The 19,646-nt window shown below is 43.6% G+C and overlaps 1 protein-coding gene across 4 annotated transcripts; it reads right to left on the bottom strand.

Moving 5' to 3' along the window:
• Positions 1-1,118: 1,118 nt before the first annotated feature.
• Positions 1,119-18,658, bottom strand: per1b (period circadian clock 1b). Of its 4 annotated transcripts, none has more exons than XM_053858827.1 (21): positions 18,486-18,658; positions 13,020-13,091; positions 11,584-12,420; positions 10,555-10,808; positions 10,307-10,428; positions 9,973-10,174; positions 9,659-9,853; positions 7,933-8,011; positions 7,710-7,816; positions 7,447-7,600; positions 6,822-7,098; positions 6,635-6,743; positions 5,521-5,692; positions 5,325-5,440; positions 5,123-5,260; positions 4,614-5,027; positions 3,758-4,533; positions 3,248-3,434; positions 2,963-3,176; positions 2,639-2,789; positions 1,119-2,303 (listed from the first exon to the last, which is right to left on the bottom strand). In XM_053858827.1, the coding sequence occupies exons 3-21, from the start codon at positions 11,994-11,996 to the stop codon at positions 2,010-2,012; spliced, it is 4,374 nt and encodes a 1,457-aa protein (XP_053714802.1). In that variant the 5' UTR covers positions 11,997-12,420; positions 13,020-13,091; positions 18,486-18,658; the 3' UTR covers positions 1,119-2,009. The 4 variants fall into 4 exon arrangements, with proteins under 4 accessions (XP_053714802.1, XP_053714803.1, XP_053714801.1 ...); XM_053858828.1 differs by lacking the exon at positions 18,486-18,658 and adding an exon at positions 14,965-15,224; XM_053858826.1 differs by lacking the exon at positions 13,020-13,091.
• Positions 18,659-19,646: the final 988 nt, after the last annotated feature.

Below are 19,646 nucleotides of genomic sequence, written 5' to 3'. Positions count from 1 at the left end.
TACTGTTTAAAAACAACCCAGTTACGAATTTCCCCCGGCTTCTTCGCTGTGAGTGTGTGTGGGAAGAGGAGAGCCATGTGCAGCACAGCTGCTATTGTATGGAAAGAATCAGACCGAATCCATGTTGTCCCCTCACGGTAGATTATCCATGTTCTAATTCTTCATGATTTAATGTCTTCATATAGCCCACCTCTGATGGGCCTCTAATGTTGCTGATGCACAGGATTTTTTAACCAGTATATCACACAAGCAGCAATGTTAGGCAAGTCAGAGTTTGATGGTTTGGACATGCTGAGAAAGAAGGCTTGAACAGGAGGTGCCAAGAATGAAAGAGGAAGACAACCAGAAGAAAGGTGTGACAAGAGACGATGAATAACCCTGGATGGAAAATGCTGCAAGAAGAAAATCCATGATCATGATGTGTGTTTGATCCAACAAAACCAATAGTGTTTACTGGATTTTGACTTTACTGAGTCAGCGCAATACGGTGCATCCAACCATGCAATTCTTCAGGAAGTATGTTTGCCCTAGTATGATGAAGCCCTCATTGTAAAGCTCACCTGAACTCACTGAATATGAAAGTGTCATGTCAGCAGAAAGGTTTATAAAGATGGAAACTTTTTCACCAACATTAAAAAGCGAGAATATTGAATACTTCATGTTCCACTCCCATGTCGTAGCAAAACAAAAAATTTCTTGTTTGAGATTGAAGTTTAAACAAAACCCTTTCCTTCTTCTCAGTACAAAGACACTCTGTTGTGTCAAGTCAGCCTCACTGTGATTGGCAAAGTCTTGATTCAATACACATAATTTAGGCCACAGATTCTCAGAAAACATAGCGAGTGTTGGCCCCATTACGTTCCACCCACTGCCATTGTTGCCAGCAGATTGTACTCAAGTCACATTTGTCTAAACAAGCGCATGCTTTTGTCTTTTTTAAGCTGCGGTGACAACTCTGGGCAGAAACCACAGCTAGAATAGAAGGAGACTGTGGTTGTAGCTCAGTCCGTGCAGCGCTGGACTTCCCAAAAACAATCAACACATACAGCTAGACAGCAAACACAGCTGTGAGGTGGAGGAGCGGGGAATGAAGTGGAGAAGGACACATTTTAAGGCCTTTCAAATAATTTTATTGTCTTTTTTTGTACAAAGAATTTCACAAAAATATTAAGAAACTGTTGCAGACATCACTGACGCCACGAAGCAAAGGATATCACATGATCAAAACAGTGCCACAGAGCGGAGGAGCAAGGGACAAAGAGGAAAGAGAAGCTAGTTAATACTCTCTAGAGTTTTTTTGAAACGAGTGCAGCTCACCTCTTTGAATTCACACTTGACCCCCACGAGCACCTCAGCATGTTAAAGGTTCTCAACCGCAGTGACACATGATATCAGCTCAGTCAGGTTTCCTGCGCATCCCATACCAATAATAGCATTTCTATTCCTCGTTTTCTTTAAAGTGAATGAGAATACAAAAATATACACCATTTATACAAAACAAGGTAGAACCGCCTCTCTGTACAACGTGTGGTGATGAGTGCTGCTGCAGGCGGACCAGCAACAGGGCTAAACCTCAGAAGAGTCTCCTCCATTGCTGGATCCGTGAAGAGGAGATAGGAAGGAGGAATAGGACACTACGGTGAAGCACATCCATCTTTGTGACAAGGCGCCTTTTTAATGGGACACATTCAACGTTTTCACCTTTTGTCATCTCACGTTTGTACAACATAAATAAATACGACAGAAATCTAACAGAAAAGAAAGTAGTTCACTCTCTAAAACTGAGTGCGCACATGTGATCCTGTGTTATCAAGGCGTTCAACCTGCAGGAGGACTCGCCTCACACGTCCATGTGAGGGTCCTGCCTGACTCAGTGGCAGTCGTTTTGTGCACCCAGATCTTCCACTTGATACGACCTTAACACCTTTCACTGGTTAAGTGACATCATGGGTACTAATGGAGGTGCACAATTATATCACCTTAAAATAGTGTTCTCTTTGGCCACCAGCTCAGTGAGTCATGTGAGACTCGAGAGCAGCTGTGCTCTCCTCAGACTCGGCCGGGGCTTGTGGCTCCTCAGCGGCCATGTCCTGACTGCCGTCAAGCACTTTGCTTTCTTTTGCCTCCGACTCCTCCTCTTCGTCTTCAGCGTTTGCTTCGTTCATGGCCGTCTCCAACAGAGTTTTGCTGCCGTCTCCTTCGTCCTGAGACTTGAGAACATTGCACAGCTCCATCTCATGGATCTCCACGTCAAAGGGAGCAGCAGGGGGCACCGCTGGGGGAGACTTGCAGCCGGTGCATCCCTGAGGAGCAAAATAGAGATGAGAACATGTTCTGGTTTTCTCCAATTCTGCATCAGCAAAACTATGTAACAGTAATCAACACTTCAACAAATTCAAATTAATGCGATGTCCAGATATATATATATACATACACAATATTTTGTTGTTTAACTGTATGTTTGGGTCCATCATTTGATTCACTAATACAACAAATTTATTGAAACTGAAAAATGTGGCTTCTTGTGGCAAATATCCTTATACCATTAAAGTGCGATTAATTGAGATTAATGGATTTCTGTCATTGGTGGAAAATGAACTACTGTAACTACCAACACATTTCAGCCTTTCACACTCACAGAAACATTGATAGGTCGGGGCAGGCGTCCCGTGCGGATCCAGGGGTGAACCTGACTGAGCTCCCGCTTTTGTTCTTCGGTGAAGCGCGGCTGCTGTTTCTGCATATTTCTTAAGGCCTCCCGATCGCTGCGCAGCACTGTCTCCATATCTCTGTGATGTAAACAGAGGGGCACTTTTGATCACCTGCTTTTGATCACAAGCTGCTCGGTCGCAGGAAAGTAAACAAGTGTTCATTAAAAAAATATACCATTGAAGGCATGAAAAAAGCAGCAAAATGACACGTTTGCTCAGCTTATTTGCAACCAGGAAGTCTCAGTGTTTACCTGATGGGCAGCTGATATGTCATCATGACCTTGTCGTCTGTGTTGGCCATCAGCAGCCAAATGGGGTCCTGCAGAACACACTTGATGAACTGCTCCTCGCCACCACCGCCTCCCCCACTACTACTGCCCCCAGCTGGCTGTTTGCGGCCGTGGTCGTTCTCCAGTGAGTCAATGCTGCCAAAGTACTTGCTGGTGTGGCTGCCCTGGCTGCTGCCTGAAGGGACAGATGTAGGGCTTCAGCCTCCAACTAAACTATTGTAAAAGAATCATGATCAAACTGCTCACTCATGCCGCTCGTGCCAGAAGAGCTGCATCCGTTGGAGCCGGACCCAGAACCAGAAGACCTTGTACCCGAAGAACCAGATCCAGAAGCAGCAGAGCCGGTGCCTGAACGAGAGTCTTCCTGCAGCAACAGGTCCAGCAGGTCGCTGGAGGTGGACATGGCATCCTGGTTTGACTCGTTGGCTTCACCCTGGACAAAGATGGGGATCAAAACAAAGTGACTGTCGAACCCCATATGTTTGTAAATGTCTGCTGTTGCTTGCCGTCACAGCAAAACTCCTGCAATGCAAGAAGTTGGAAACAACAGGACAAGCTCAGTTTAAATTTCAAGTTATTCCTGCACTCAATGGATGTTCAGATGTTACTTTAAAACTATTTCGTTTTATGGTAACAATTTCAATGTTTACTTTTGAACACACAATAAAATTCATTATATGACCACTCATTGGTGTTTTTTCTTGAATGCCAAAAGAGAGCTTGGTTATAGGTCACGTTCTAGCAATGTCAACCTACGTTTTCATTTTCCTTGGAGGTGTCATCAGAGCTCCTCTCATTGGCCGAATTCTGACCTCCAAGTCCAGTGGGAGTGGCTTGTTGGGAAGCAGCCAGAGCAGTGCCGACCTCCAGCCGGTTGCTTGGCGACTCCTCCAGCTGCAGCAAGTTGAGTGGGGAGGAGCAGCGGGACTGAAAGAGGGGGGACTCCGCGCCCTCCCGGTCAGCGGGGGTCTGACTGTTGGATTGGGGAGTGCTGCTCCGTGATGGTGCCCCCGTACCAGGGATGGGTACGGGGTTAGAGACCGCAGCGGGGACGACAGCAGGCGCTGTGCTCGGGTAAGCGTAATTTGGATTGTAGAATTGTGGGGGGGGCGGAACAGGCTGAGAAATCGGTGCACCCATCTGAGGGAACATGTAGTTAGGCAGAACAAGTGCCATCATAGGAGGCACCATTGGAGATGGGGGGAAACGAGACGGATCTGGCACCGGTAAGGTCTGTGACAGTGGTGGGTAAACTGGATAGATTGGGAGCACGCCGGGGGGATATGGGGACGGGGGAATGTTGGGTTGGGAACAAACGGACGGCCAAGATGAGGAGTGTGTTGAAGGTCCGAGGGGCATGTTGAATGACCCAGGAGGTGGAGCGCTGGTTCCAGGGTCTCTGTGTCGTCCACTTGACCTCATGGAAGTGTGCTGATCAGGAGACTCATGGTGTCGGAGCCTCTTACCACCGCGGCCACGCCTGTGACTGGTGCTGCCTCCTGCCGCTGGGTAGTCACGAGAACAACGTACCCCTGGACGAGCAATCATAAAAATGCAACAGAATATTTGAGTGTTTCCGTTAAAACCCCTGCAGAAGCAGTTCAACTCATACCTCGAGAAAGTGGGTTGGCAGGTTGAGTGTGGCATCGCACCGTCGAAGACGAAGTCTGATCGAAAACACGCAACTTGCTGAGGTCTTTGAATCGGTTTAGGAAGGCCTGCTCCTCCTGCTGGGTGTGTGCGGACAGCACCTCCTTTGTGAGGCCCAGTCGGCCTCCTCCACTGCCACCACTGCCTGGGTTGCTCCCTCCACAACGTCGACTGTCCCGATCAGGTGGAGAAGTTTGAGGGAGCAAAGCTGTGGGGGGAGTTGGAGGAGGCGGCGGAGGAGGTGGTGGTGGGGGTGGAGGGAGAGGAGGAGTTGCGGTGGCACTTGCGAGGGGTAAGCTAGTAGCCACAGTAGAGGGAGCAGGAGTAGGAGGAGGAGCAAGAGTGGGCGTCGTAGGAGCCTCTTCCATGACGATATCTGTAGCGATAAGGAAGATGAAGGAACATTAGTAGACATCACCTGACAACACCATCAGCTACCTCACTTAGAAGTTCAGTGAAACTGACTCCCACCTGACTCTGGAGGCTTCTTGTCACCCACGTGCACTATCGTACTACTGAAGCTACATTGGGAGGTGATTGATGCCACACTCTCCGCCTTGGGCACCAGCGTCAGAGGAGGCAGAGGTGAGGTTTCTGCAACAAGGCTCACTGAAGTAACGGGGACAGGAGAAATGTCATTTGGTGTCATAATGACATGACTGAACGAAAGTACCTTTAGTGTTTCCTGTCGCCTCCTGCTGCTTGTCATCATCAGATGTGGATGACGCAGTACACGAGGAGCCACATTTCCTCTTCACTGTGTTTGGAATGTTGCAGCTCTCCAAGTACCTGGGCAAAGTCAAGGAGCTCCATTAGAGAACGTTTAATTCTGGCGATGTTGTTGTTTGTAAATGTTGAAATGCATTTACCTCACAATGCTGTCCAGACAGTTGATCTGCTGGTAGGAGTATCCAATCTGAGGCTCTTTCCGCACCAACGTGGCTGCAGTCACTTCATTGTTGGGCTTAGTGATATCATTGATGAGACCTCTGACAGGGTCGCTGCCTGCAGCTCGTTGGTTGTTGTTGTTGTTGTTGATGCCTAAAAGTTACAGTTGTGTTACACGTCGTACTTCATTGACTTGTCACTGATGTCGCTGATGTGCAATCTTGCCCAGTTTTGAGACCTAGTTATTAACTTCAAGTAAGTCTTGCCATTTAGTTCATTATGTTTCTTACCACGATGCATACTGAAACTCCACATGGAGAGTTTGACCTTGGCTGACCATTTATTTAAGCCTATTAAAATGTGGATATATTTCTTACATTTGTACTGTTTTACACACATTTGTTTAGATTATCTAAAAAAATATTAGTGTTATTCAATGTGAGACATTTAAACAGGTTCATTTGGGTACACTGAGGGATGCTCTTCACGACTATGGGGTACTCAACCGGTTAACATGGGGCGACTCTGATGCCAGCTCGGGTCCAGAGTAAAGATCTAAACTTATTGCCAAAGACACACCGTGTCCATCGATCGCGACCCTGACTGTCAGGGTTGCCCAGGGCAGCTCTTCTCGACATAGGTTCTGCTTTCAGCCTCTGTTTACTCGACCCACCAATGTTCATAGGCTTTGGGTAGAGACAAGTGGCTGAAACTACTTTGCTCCGCAGGGTGCCTGGACACCAGGAGAGACAGGGCAGCCAGGAGAGGCTTCAGAACACAGCAGAGAGCCTATGTCTCTCAGTCGACCTGGAAACACCTGTCTGCCACCCCAGAAGAGCAGGAGGGGAGGGAAATCTGGACCTTTTTGGTGTTAGCTTTATTTTGCTTCATGTTGAGTTCAATATCAGTTAGTCTAGGGGTTACAGAGACTGTAATCTATCAAAGTAACATTTGAGAAGTGGTGGTGCAAAGGCTGGGCTTCATAATATCCTATTTTGGCAACGCATACAAACAGCAAGTCTAAGTTGCAAATCATTAAAAAAAAATACAGCAAACGTGTCTGTTGTGTCTGAAGCATTCAGGTGTTGCATGCACCTGTCCCTGTGTTTTTTCTGGGGGTAGGCCGGTGCCGGGACTCAATGAAGACCTGTTGGCCATTAGTCTTGACCATGTGGACGTCTTTGCAGATCTGCTGAAACGTCATCTGGAACATAACCACACCAGGTCAAGTCGATGAGTTGAAAGTCAAGTTTGGAGTCCAGATAAATAATTGAGTACTCACAGGTTTGTGCAAAGCAACTGCAGCAGCTGCTTCATCCATAGCTGGGCCATTACTGTCGCTGGAGGAGGCAGCAGAGGCACTGAGGTGCTGTTGGTGTGACCGCCGGGAGCCCAGCGAACCGCTGGACCCGAGGGAACTGTAACCCTGCGAGCCGCTACTGTGGACCGGCTGCACCAGCAGACGGTGGATCTGTTCACTCAGCTGCACAATGTCAGGGGTGATAACACGACTTTCAAAGCCAGGCTGCATTGTGAAGACGTCCTCATTCAGCGGGCTCCTGCACATGGATTGATGATACAAAGCATTATTTGAATTCCTATAGGTCAAGACTTCTGCTGGTCATTGATTGATGAACTGTTTTCTTCCACATCACACTATTCTGTCGATTTAGTATGGCACAACACTATAGACCATTACAGTCACATTACGTCCTGCCTGTCACATCTTAGACTGACATGGCGTGGTGTGAATCTGAATCGACTAAAATTGGACAACCACCTATACTAGATGCAGGACCAAATGAACTCATTCATGTTTTGTGTTCAGTCTGTTTCTCTGAATAGGGAGTTGTGGGGCTTATGGCATCTAGAAAGATTAGACTTGGTCTGGAAGAGTCTTGGCTTACGTTCGAACTTTGTGGCGTCCCACGATGAAAGCCACCTTCCTGCTCCAGGGATTTACGAACGAGGACCAACTGGTGTCGATAGTCAGATACTCCCCATTACGAGCACACATCCTGAGAGGAGAATACTCAAACGGCTGTCCGGCAAACTGAAAGACTAAATAAAACCACAAAGTAAGAGAGACAGCGAATGGATTTTGATGCAGACATTTGAAAAAGCTTATGTTTAAAAAGTAAATAAATAAATGAAGACTGGAAAGACATACTTTTTTCGTGAATGGCCACCATTGTAGCCCGGTCTTCGGGGTGGATGTAGAGGAGCGTGGGTGTACCCACTAGGTCCTGAGGCAGGTAGCCCAACAGAGGCACTGCCCTGTGTGATGACATTTTCACATCATTAAGCATCACCAGAACATTGGCTTAAATGTAGAAGCTGACTGTGAGGTTCAATATATGAGTTTTCAGACGGTACCATAAGCTCAAACTAACCTTTCATCCACCTCCTGGAAGAGACAGCTGGGTGTGTGACTGGTCGTGAAGACCCGCTTGTCTGGAGGAATACGTGGAGCTGAAGGAAAGAAGCAACATTATTTCACGGTAGAATCATTTGTGATGCTGAAATTTATTAAAAACCTTTGTGTCAAGGTCTTTCTCAGTAAGCAGATCCAAATGATTTTAATGCAGTCTACAGCGTTCATTTGTACTTCTAATACGCTCCGAAAGCATCTTCTATTAAAAAAACATTTTGGGTGGCACAGTGACTAACAGTGTCAACAAGCTGATCCAATGTGAGAACCAATAACAGAAAGTAGTACGGTGGCCCGGAAGCAATGCACAACTCACATTAAACTTAACACAACAACATTCAATTATTCTCCGCAACTGCATAACGTTTTACACAACTACATAAAACTATACTCATCTGGACTGGGTGGTGGTGTAAACCAAAAGCTCCACATAGTCAAAAATAAGCTATATAAAACCCCGACAAACGCACAAATCCTTTGAGGTGCTCCTGGTATGTACCATCTGAATCGACACCCTACCAAGACTTTGACCAGGGCACACGATGCCAGTAACGTTAAGACAACTTCTCCTTCGACTGCTGTGGCAAAAGATGCTAGCAGCATGACCAATAGAGCTGACGTACTGGCAGAGTTGACTTCTCTCAGCGCTTTGGATCAATACTGGACAACATTGATAACCGTTTGTCGGATGTGGCGAAGCCAAATGGGTTTACTGGAACAAGACATGCTTGCAAATACAACAGGCAACAGGCTTCGGGAAGGCAGAAAGGTGTATAGCAACAGTAGAGGACAAACTGCAGCACACTCAAGATTTTAATTATTATGCTCTAGGTGTCGCCTGACAACATGATGTCACACAAGGCCAACTTAATAAATATTTATGGCCCTCTTGGGACGTCTTTGTAAATATTACTTATGACCGTGTCCACTCTTCCAAGTCGTAATATTTTAGGGGGTGACTTTAACAGTACGCTGGACCAAATAATGGATCGATTTGTTGGAACCGATACCTTGCACACACAAGTTAAAAATTTGCTGAATGCATAAACAATTTAAGACTAGTCAATGTATGGAGAAAACAAAATTCATACAAAAAAAAGAATTTCCATCTTTATGAGAAGGACGGTGAGGAAAAACAGCAACAATTGACAGTAATCAGAGCTGAAAACAATATAATAACAACAAAATTGCTAAAATATATATATATATATGGACCAAGGGTGAAAAGCCAAGCAAATTGCTTGCATGGCAGGTGCTAATGCAAGCTGAAAGAACAAATACCAGTATAAAGACAAAGGTACAAACTTTGACTGATCACTGCCATATATCACGATTTTAGTATTTGGGGAAAATGTATTTTTATCATGGATTGGTTAAATGCAACATTCCTTTGATATCAACAATTTGTGGACTTCATCAGAGCAAAGAAGCAATTGAATATGATTGACTATGGACTTCTCCAAGCAAGGAGAAGTTGCAAAATACAACTCCATTTTAAGAGTGAAATGTTGTCGTGTATAGTTGTATAGCAGCTGTGTGCAGTATAATGTAGTTGTACATTGCACTTCTGGGCTACCGAAGAAAAAACCTGGAAAACTGGAAACAGCAAGACACCCTAAGACATTTCAAGGAGAATCCATCCGACAACAAAAGCTCAGAAGCACAGTGACTAGACTAAATACACGTACCCTCATAACCAGAGTGGACACGCTCTGCAATCAACAAGCAGCAGGGTTGTGGCTCCGCTGTATCAGAATCTCTGATTGTGAGCTGATAGGGCGTGAGTCGGAAGGGGTAGTAGCGCGTCTGACCGCACTGTGTCTGAATGGCACTGATGCGACAGAACATGGATTTCTCTTGAGTGCAGTCCACTGGTGCAGAGGCTGGGGGTAAAGTAATTGACATGATATTCAACAAAAACACCGCCAAAAAGAGCTACTTGGAGACTTTAAACAGCTGATCATAGAGAGACTACATATTCTTTTAGCACGTGTTGTCTCACCAGAACCAATGCAAGTGGCCCAGAGGGGCAGACGGCAGGGGGCTGTGCCGCTGTAGAAAGTGCTGACATCTTGTGGTGCCAAGAGCTCGGAAAACATAGTCCCCTGAAGACACTCGGGCTTACAACGAAGCACAGATGAGCCCTGGGGTGATACGTACACAACTTTCCCGGACAAGAATGACACCGCCATTGAGAAAGTGTCCTGAAACCAAGCAGTGACAAGGAAGGGAAATGTCACTTCTATGAACTTCATTTCAGTGCACACAAGCATGTTTGCTTTGAGATCTGCTTTAGTTTTGTAAAAGCATTACTGGATGTTTACACATTTACTCACTGTATTCTTCAGCGTGTATTCTGATGTGATGTTGTCAAGCTCCTCGATTGTGAAGGCAGACAAATCCAGACTACATCCATGGCACTCCTCAACACTCCATTGGTGATAGTATTCTTTGTTAGCTTGACAGAGATGACATAGAAAGGTAAGTAGGAATGTTCAATACAATAGGTCAGACATACTGTCCATTCTTACTATCTCAGTTAGGCATATATGTACAGGACTATCTAGAAAAAAGGAAAGGTCACCTCTGACTTGTCTGACACACTGTAGAGCATATTTGAGAGCGTTCAGAGTGCTGGAGTGGCCCTTGGTCTTGCGCTCCACTGGTAGTCGAAGCTTCAGCTCCTTGATGGCCTTCATAAGCTCTTTCTGTGTCTGGACCCGAGCCGACTGGTCACTGCTGCACCCAGAGGTGGAGGGCGGGTCATGTTCTGAGCTGTTGGACAGCAGGCTATAGGCCAGAGATCCACTTGGTGGGGAGAGACTCTGAGAATTAGAGCTGGGACACAGGAATTTAGACATGTATAATTATTTAAGTATTTGAACAATAGCATATGAAGAAATAAGAACAAAGTATAAGAAATACAGTATGTTGCTTCTTGGATAAATAGTTTTGTACAATTGTACACTTCAACTTCAGAGTGCTGAATACCTTGTGGTAATGAACCAACGACTTAATAAAGTAGTCTCCATCTAACAGTTCAGCATGTAGGCAATATTTCACTACTCTCTGGCTTGGCTTTTGATTATATGTAGCATATTTTCTGGACTTTTGGGTGCACCTGAATATAAGCTGTACCAACAAATTAGGAATTATATATATATATATATATATATACACATATACAGAAGCCCAGTCAGACTACGCCGTTGACAGCTCAGTGATTTCTGTGTACCAGCATAAAAACAATGGTGAGTCCCTTCTCAACAAATTTTTAAAGTTTTTTTCCAGCATCAAACCTGATCCGTGATGTTATGAACATCATGCTGCATAACTAGACTCATCACATCTGACCAGAGAAATCACAGTTCCTAGTCCTTCCTACCATTTTTCTGACGCTGCCAGAACGCCGCGCTGCAGCTATGACTTCATCGTTTGACATGACAGTACTCAATACTTTGGCAGCAAGAAGCTTGTTTGCACTATAGCTGAATGTACAGGGTTCACAGTATATTAAAGAAGTAGCAGCTTTTATTGAGCTAGTAGCTAGTATTGAAATTAGGGTAATTGAGTGAAAAATTGAAAATCCATATTTCCCAAAGGTGTTCATTACCTCTTGTGGCTATCTGCGGTCTCCAACATCATGCCAGAGTCCTTCCCGTTAGATGAGCTGTGAGAACTTCTTGTAGACTGGTGCCCCCCAGAAATGCTCTCCCTTTCCAACCCACCCTCACTCTCTCTCTCCCCGGAATCATTGCCACTGGAAAGTCCATCCATGTCATCTGAATTTGGTCCTCTTTGGTCAGTGGGCATCCTTCCAGATCCGGACCCCTCATTGGGAGATGAAGTGCTTTCTGCCTCATCCCCTTGCTCCTGGGCGTTGGCACTACCACCTGGCTGTGCATTGCTGACGTCTGTGGAGCTTAATCCTTCCAATGCTTCCTGGTCAGAATCTTTGTCACAAGACCTTGCAACTCGACCAAGAGTGCTGCTTCCGGCCGTTGATTTAGAGATGTCATAACTCATACTAGAGTAGGGGAATGCTGGCACAGCGTGATTGAGATATCAGTCGAGGCTAAGGAACAACAATTGCTTTGTTTAAGGTGGTGCTACTGTGTTCACGAATCATTGTATTGGGATCTTTAATGGCAAAAAAAAAACTAAGGTGAGAATCTCATGCTTTCCTCTTTCTTCAGGAGTTAGAGGGCCAAAGTTCCTTATTGAGGAATGGATGTACTTCCTGAGAGAAAAAGGGATTGAATTATCTGAAGAAAAATGGTTGATCTCTGAAGTGTGATGACAATTTCTCAAAAAACTAAATTGCCTTGGCACAATTTCTACAACAGATGGGATGAGAGCGTAAGATGGAGACTTGGAAAATAAGCCCTGTTTTAACTCAAGTGCAGATCCCTTTCACAGTTCCAGGAGGTGGTCTTAGTGTAACTGCAAACTGAGAAGACAGAAGAAGAGGGAGAAGACAGAGTTAGAAACACATTTGTAGAAAACAAACAACACAACCTACACTATTCCCATATGTTGTAGAAAACAAAGTCATCTTCATACACATAATCAGTAATTCATTTTGCCGCATGTTTCATGCCTGCTCTATACAACAACTTAAGCCGGCTGGCCACAGACCTGATTTGTTAGAGGATAGCAGCTGCATCGCTCCAATAAACAAGACAGTTGAGATAGTGCAGTCATTTCACTATGCTGTAAATCCATATCACATTCCATCCCCTGCCCAAGGTTTGGGAAAGTTTTAATCAGTCAGGGAAGCCAGGAAAATACAAATCAGGAAGTTTCTTTGGAAACTGTCGACCCTTGCTGCAGAGGCAGTTGCTGAATGATACAGTAAGTTAAAGGTAAGCAGAAATACAACTACTTTACACCAATGCTCAATACACATCAACCAGGCTCTATTGGAAATCCAGGATTTGGTTTCTTATATGTTTAGGTTACATTTATTTATGCATGTCGTATGTACTGCATGTCAATAACAAATTAATATAACTTGAAACAAGAGACCCACAAATCGGGAGCACTCACCTTAACTTATTTCCATTAATCAAAAGCGTGGGCGTGCATCTCAATACAGACTGGGTGAACATGCATTAGTGCCTGAATTAAAAAAAGACATTTCAGTCGTCAGAGCTCAGTTGCTTTTGACGCAGAGGACACAAATCAGGCGTAGAACCAGGAGGGAAACAAAGCTTGCCGTCATTCATCTGCTATAAACATAGGTTTGTTCTGAGGATATATATTTGTCCACCACCTACGCAAGTAAAAGTCTGGAGCTATTTATTCTGCAGGTAAGGGAGATACCCCATAATCCTTTAAACCCTACCAACGCAACCAGAGAGGTGAAAGGCTCTTGCTCAGTAATCAGTCCTTACAAGTTTAAACACTCGAATGACCCGACAACCTCCTAAACCCACATGTTTAGGACACTATTGATGCATTGTTGCAGAATTTGGTCAGGCTAGATTTATCTATGGCCTGCACTGACACGAGTTTCCGGTCCTGATGCAACAAGTCAATACAGCTGAGTAGACATATTTAAAGCAGCAAGCCTCTTCACTCTGTATTAGACCTCACACAAACGACATGTGTGGATACTTAAAGATGGGTCTATTTGGGGGTAAAAAGACACCAACACAAGGAAGAATGAGGTTTTACACATACAGGCGACACACACTTGCACATGAAAAGCCATGTGTAGCAACTTTAGAGTGAGAAATGAGCAATTATGATGTGAGAATATGCAAACAGGGTGTGAGTGGGTGGCAAGGCAGGATGGCATCCATGCATACTTCCATAACTGGTGGCCCAGCCACATGGTGGTGGGTGGATGTGGTGGTCAGTGTTCTATGACTATCTGAATACCTAGTAATTTGTTCTCCTACCAACATCATTTAGCATTTAAAACTCTGCATACAATGAGTTGAAATTAAAAAAAGGGTGCGGTCATAATGACAGGCTCTATGCTTCATACTGTAAAAACACAAAATTAGACCCTTCAGTCTGTGGGGCAAGTCTCTGGGGAAACAATGCTGACTGCAGAGCTGTCACCATGCCCTCCTCTCTAATTATTGACAGGAAATGCACTCAGTAAGAGCAATCTCAATTATGTAGGATCATACAGACCCTCGTTTCAAGCAGATTCAAATGTGGCGGTAATATATTCACTTTTACTGCTACAATGACATGGCACGGAATATAATGGAATGGCTGAAACGTCAAACACCCAAGACCATCTTTCAGGAATCAGTGGGATGCCATTCGAGTCAAAGTCTTTTCCTTATGTGAATCAATTTAGGTTATATTGGATTGCATAGTTATGGCACAACAGGACAAAAGGTTTATCTGATGATGAACACAGAAATTGCAGTAATGATGACTGCAAAAGAGAATGCTGATAGTTACCATCACAATAAAAACGTTCATTATTTCCAGAAATGTCCATATAATTTAGGACTCACTAATTTAGAGACATCAACCATTTTGTGACTGTACAACTGCAGTGCAACTGCTACTAAAAGAGAGTAGTATTATTTGTAACCTGAATGCATTTCAAACTTATGCTGGCGTGTCTCAAAATCTACTTGACCAACTGCAAAACTTGAGATGAGTCTAAGTCAGCCTCTTCTGACAAACAAATGCAGTACATTATTATATACTGTATATAAACTGTACTTTCAGTTGGGTGACAACCTACACACGAAGACACGTACTTCTTCTGCAGCGATTCAGGGTACATGGGTACACAATTTGGAACAATAATGGTAATAAATAAGCCATCGCGTCATATCTATTAAGATGCCAATAGTCTTACTTGCCTCCATACATTTGGTGTTTACTGTTCAAAACAAAATCGGTCACTGGAGTAAAGTGACACGTAACACATTTTCGCCGCATGCATTTCTAAAATACATTGTACACATTCTACTACAATACATTCTACACATTAGAAACACGTCACAGCTATACACACCTGGTACAGAGGTACAGTTAATTGTGGCTAGTCAGCCAGACACAATACAGACGCTGCTTACTCGACATGACAGTCAAGACGGGGAGCTTCGTTACTGCAGTGTCCAGACAGAACCCTGCAGAAGCAAGACGAGCTGCTGCTTGACATGTATCCGTCGAGCTTTGACTGAAATTAACTTCCAGTTTGCTACAACGCTGTGCACAACACGTTAAAACGTCAACAACTTCGCCGTTATTCTACGCGGCTGGATGTGACGGCGGCGACACCGCCTTCTTTCCAGCGTACAGCGAGGCACGTGTACACGGCACTGTTTTCCACAGGCCTCAGCGGCGTCTGATTGGTCGACGCGTCCGACCAATCAGAGCGCTCACACAACAACAGAGGGTGTGCTTAGTTGAACGCTTCGAACAGCGCTCAACCCTCCTTTCGACTGAAGCGTGAGCTGATTCACGATCAGCATTTACGCCAAAGTATGTACAGAATGTACGCAACACCAGCCTTGACTGTAAAGGGGGGTAAATAGGGATTTGATTCGCGACATATATATATATATATATATATATATATATATATATATATATATATATATATATATATATATATATATATATACACACACACACACACACACACATATTGACACTTACTATTTTACCCTTTTAGAAAGTGCTGGGCGTTTTCTAACAATAAACAACATATAAAGACATGTTTGCTGAGGAGAATTTTTTTTAGCCTTTTCTAATTCTAATTCTAAATTTACCTTTATTGAGTAATTATTTGACATTTGATTATTTTACATTAGACTGACTAACTGATACTTTTTCCATAAAGTTGTAGGTACAATAACATATGCCAATGTACATAATGCACTGACTGATCTGCTCTGAAAATGTGACGGTATTCACATCATGATAACAAATGCATAGTTTGTGAAGGTGGACACAAAATGGATGAAATGTACTTTAAATTGCAACTTTTCCAATGGAATAGTTATTGGAAAAGTTCAAACAAGTATGGACAAAGTTAAAACCACTTTTTTTCATGGCTTTAACTCAAGGCATGTGCCTGTGGTTGCATATTCCAAGTTCAGCTCAGGCCGAACACACTGTAACATGAAACATAGGGCATCTGAGGCAAGCCCCGAATGCCTGTGATGTTTTCTTTAGAGAAAAAAAGTACAAAAATATATATGACTGATTGTGAATAAGACTAGTTTATCGCCACAGCACAGAGTTTTGGAATACATAAACAAGGAAAGGCGTTACAGGAGTTATTCTGCAAAACAAGATGTATCTGAGCACATCTCCACCAGGAACAAAATGTTTCTTCTCTTACGTAATGACCAACTTTATTCAAGTTCTTGGACTACCATGTGTATATGTCAAACTGGAAAAATGACAGCAGTAGCTGCAGGGACTAATCTGAACTCACAGTCAGCCATTCAAACATTCAGTTGGGTGAATTTAAGAGTTTGCCGATATATATATGTTTAAATAGGTCATAGATGGGCTGGACTTCACTGTTAACTTCCCTGGAAATATTGGTGATGTGAGAGCCACCCTTTTAAAATTCAGATCCATACTGACCTAGAGAAAAAAGGAACTCAAAAAGCATAAAACTGCCAAATGATTTGGGGGATGGTGGGTGGTTTCTAACTTGCCTGGATACAGCCAGGGTTATGTGACTCTGCCAGAGAAACGAGGGTCGAGCCAGAGCTACATATTAAGGTGTCAGTTGATCTGGTAGGGGAAACTCAGTTTGTTGTCATATGCCTCTTTTGCAAGTCCAAACTAGGCTGATGTACATCATGAAAAAGATGCCTTTGGAACACAGATTGCACAGTCAAGAATTGCAGTTCCACCACAGATAATTGGGTGAAGACGAGATTGAAGATGAGACGTTTTTAGAAAGGGGTGCTTCATATATTCATATATTAGATGTTTTAATTTTTATTAATGGCCTCTCAGAAAAACCACTAAGTTAAACCGAGCCAAATGAACAGCTTATTGCTGCAGTACAGCCACTGTGAAATGCAAAAATCTCCATGTATAACAACAACAACACAGGGCTACTTTTCACATTTGCCAGACTGCGTAAGGTCAACAGCATCTCTGCTTCACACCGTTTGCTGGGCAGCACGTCAGCTGTGATGTTGAGTCAGCCCCCGAAAAGACCCACATTATGAATGTGTGATATGTGCACCAGCTCTGTCGCTGTCTGCCATTTTATGTCTCATGTTGCACATGTAAATTGAATTTCAAACACCAAAACGTACATCACCCAAAATGGCATTTGGGAAATATTTCACTATTCTAAAGAAGTATGACCCAAACCAACTTGCTATAAAATACGAATATTGCACCACACACAATATTTTCACTTTGTCACAAAAAAGAGTTACCTTTAATGTGATCACTATAACCATTAAAGCCATAGGTTTTGTTATCCATCAGACATCTTATTTGATGGAGACAAACACAAGCTCCAAATTGGATACATCTGGCAAATTAGACAGGCTGTCTAGTAGGAGTTCAGTTAAAAGGCAAATAAAGATTTCACTGAGCTTTTTATGCCCATATGATTTCTAAAATACATGGCAAAGAAGTGACACCACCATTTGGATATTTGGATTAATCCCATATCACAGTGCCTCACCCTGACTTATAGACAGGTTCTGTTTACCATAACCTTGCACCGCAGTTTATACAAAGCACTTGTGGTGGTTTGGTGTTAATGCACACACAGGCATAAATATAGTTTGCAGCTACTAACAACGGTACCGCAGCCAGCCGCAGGATAGTGCTATAGCTCCAACTGACCCTTGCCATGGCTATTTGCATCCACAACACTATTCATACACTATGCACTTTACACAAACACTACGGTTACCACGGAATAGTACTGTATAACCTTGCGTATTTCGAACTTAAAACAGTACCTAACGACTAATTCCCCAAAAATAACATCACAAAACAAAGTGATTGCATCTACGTTCTGTCATTACATCGGTTTCCATTGAGTTATTTTCCTACTTACACACCTGTTTCCACTTACGAAAGCGACAATTCGTTCAACTCAAACCACTTTTACCTTATATATACTTAGTACTACTAAATCTGAGTTGATCATTGAAGGCCACAACTACGTCTTTGAACTACCGCTTGGAACACATTGTGCAATGCAGACCTGTACACCCACCACCACACAACAATCGCAAAATCGCAGAATATTATTGTGATGATCATATATTTATGGGGCCTTTCAGTAGTTGAATGAATTATCAGAAGTTGACACTTTTATGGCGATGTTGGAAACCCACTTGCCGAGGTTCAAACTGTTTCGGTCTTTAAGTCAACAATAATATAAACGCATTTGATAATTGAACGCCGTATAAGATGATAAAACCAAGTTCAGTGGCTCGACACTTAAATCGAGGGAGTTCCAAGCTCGGCTGTGCATTGAGGTAAACTGATAGCCTTCATGCTAAAAACACGACAGAACCACAAGAAATGACTACTAACCTTTAAAATGCTGGACGATGAGGAGTTTCATAGTCCACAATATTGCGATCGGAGATGTGATATGGACACAGCGAATCCACGAAACGTCAACCGAGTGTTCTCGCTAGTCTGCTCGCCAGACATTTTCGTTCAGCCCCTCAGCTGTAGTGTACACGCAGGGCCACACGTGCCCGTCCATGGTCGAGCAAGTGCTTCTGCATCCCTAGTTTTCATTGGCTTGTGGAGAAACGTTAACCACGCCTTCTCCCGCCCCTAGAGCCTTTTCATTGGTTGCAAGGGGCGGAGGCAGCTGCACGGGGCGCAGCAGTCACGTTGCAGAATGACTGGTCCTGCGTTCATTTCAAAATATACGAGAACAGCCACACCAGGTAGTTTGACCGTAATACCCGAAGTGAGATCGCAATGATTTTTATTTATTCAATTAAAATAATAATTTCTGTTCACCGGAAGTGATCATATTCCTTACCACAACTATTCACTCTTCTTTGAATTTTACTTCAGAACAAACTTGCAAATCTCCACAATTCAAGTGTATATCGTTTAACTATGTTTATTAAATGTGTTGAAATCACATTCATAATAATGAACTTATTCGTTATTGAAAGCCCATTTACTTCGACGAATGAATGTTTTACGGTGCGCGTTTGTCCTTGCACTTACGGACGCGCCAAGGCTGAGGCGCAGTCGATGACGTCAGCCTTGGCCTCGCGCTCTTCACAGGCACGTTGCAGACGGTGTGGTGGATCTGTGGCGGTAAACAGAGCAGATGTAGAACAGTGTCACATGCCAACCAGGTGACCAGTACAAGAACATCCATGCCTACCTACTGACGAACTTCTTGGATCTAGTTTAAATGTGTTCCTATTTTTACCCGTCTGCTTTCGTAGGCTGTTTTACGACTCGTACTTGCTCTCTTAAGTAAAAGCATGGTCGATGTAAATTATATTATGCTTTGTGTATTCCCTCATGATACTATTATTTCCCCACTAGCTATAAATACCTTGCGTATTTTGTCAAATGTGCCATTTAAAAGACCAAACACTTTTAACTGAACTTTCAGGTGACAAAGTATTTTTGTTGATCTTCTGAGACAAAATAAAGAGGACACGAATATATATATTAACCTGAGAACAGTGGACATAGATAAGAACACTACACCAT

This window comes from Synchiropus splendidus, chromosome 3, assembly GCF_027744825.2.
Source record: "Synchiropus splendidus isolate RoL2022-P1 chromosome 3, RoL_Sspl_1.0, whole genome shotgun sequence".
Classification (NCBI taxonomy): Eukaryota; Metazoa; Chordata; class Actinopteri; order Syngnathiformes; family Callionymidae; genus Synchiropus; species Synchiropus splendidus.
The sequence above is the reverse complement of the archived record's forward strand: the minus strand, read 5'-3'. Positions and strand labels throughout refer to the sequence as shown.

Bases quoted from the DNA above. Each gene is read 5' to 3' on its own strand.
- per1b (XM_053858827.1), bottom strand. From the start codon at position 11,996: ATGAGTTATGACATCTCTAAATCAACGGCCGGAAGCAGCACTCTTGGT. The intron at 10,809-11,583 runs GTAATGAACACC...CCTGTGTCCCAG, and splicing joins ACCGCAGATAGCCACAAGAG to CTCTAATTCTCAGAGTCTCT. The intron at 7,817-7,932 runs GTTAGTTTGAGC...GTCATCACACAG, and splicing joins TTCCAGGAGGTGGATGAAAG to GGCAGTGCCTCTGTTGGGCT.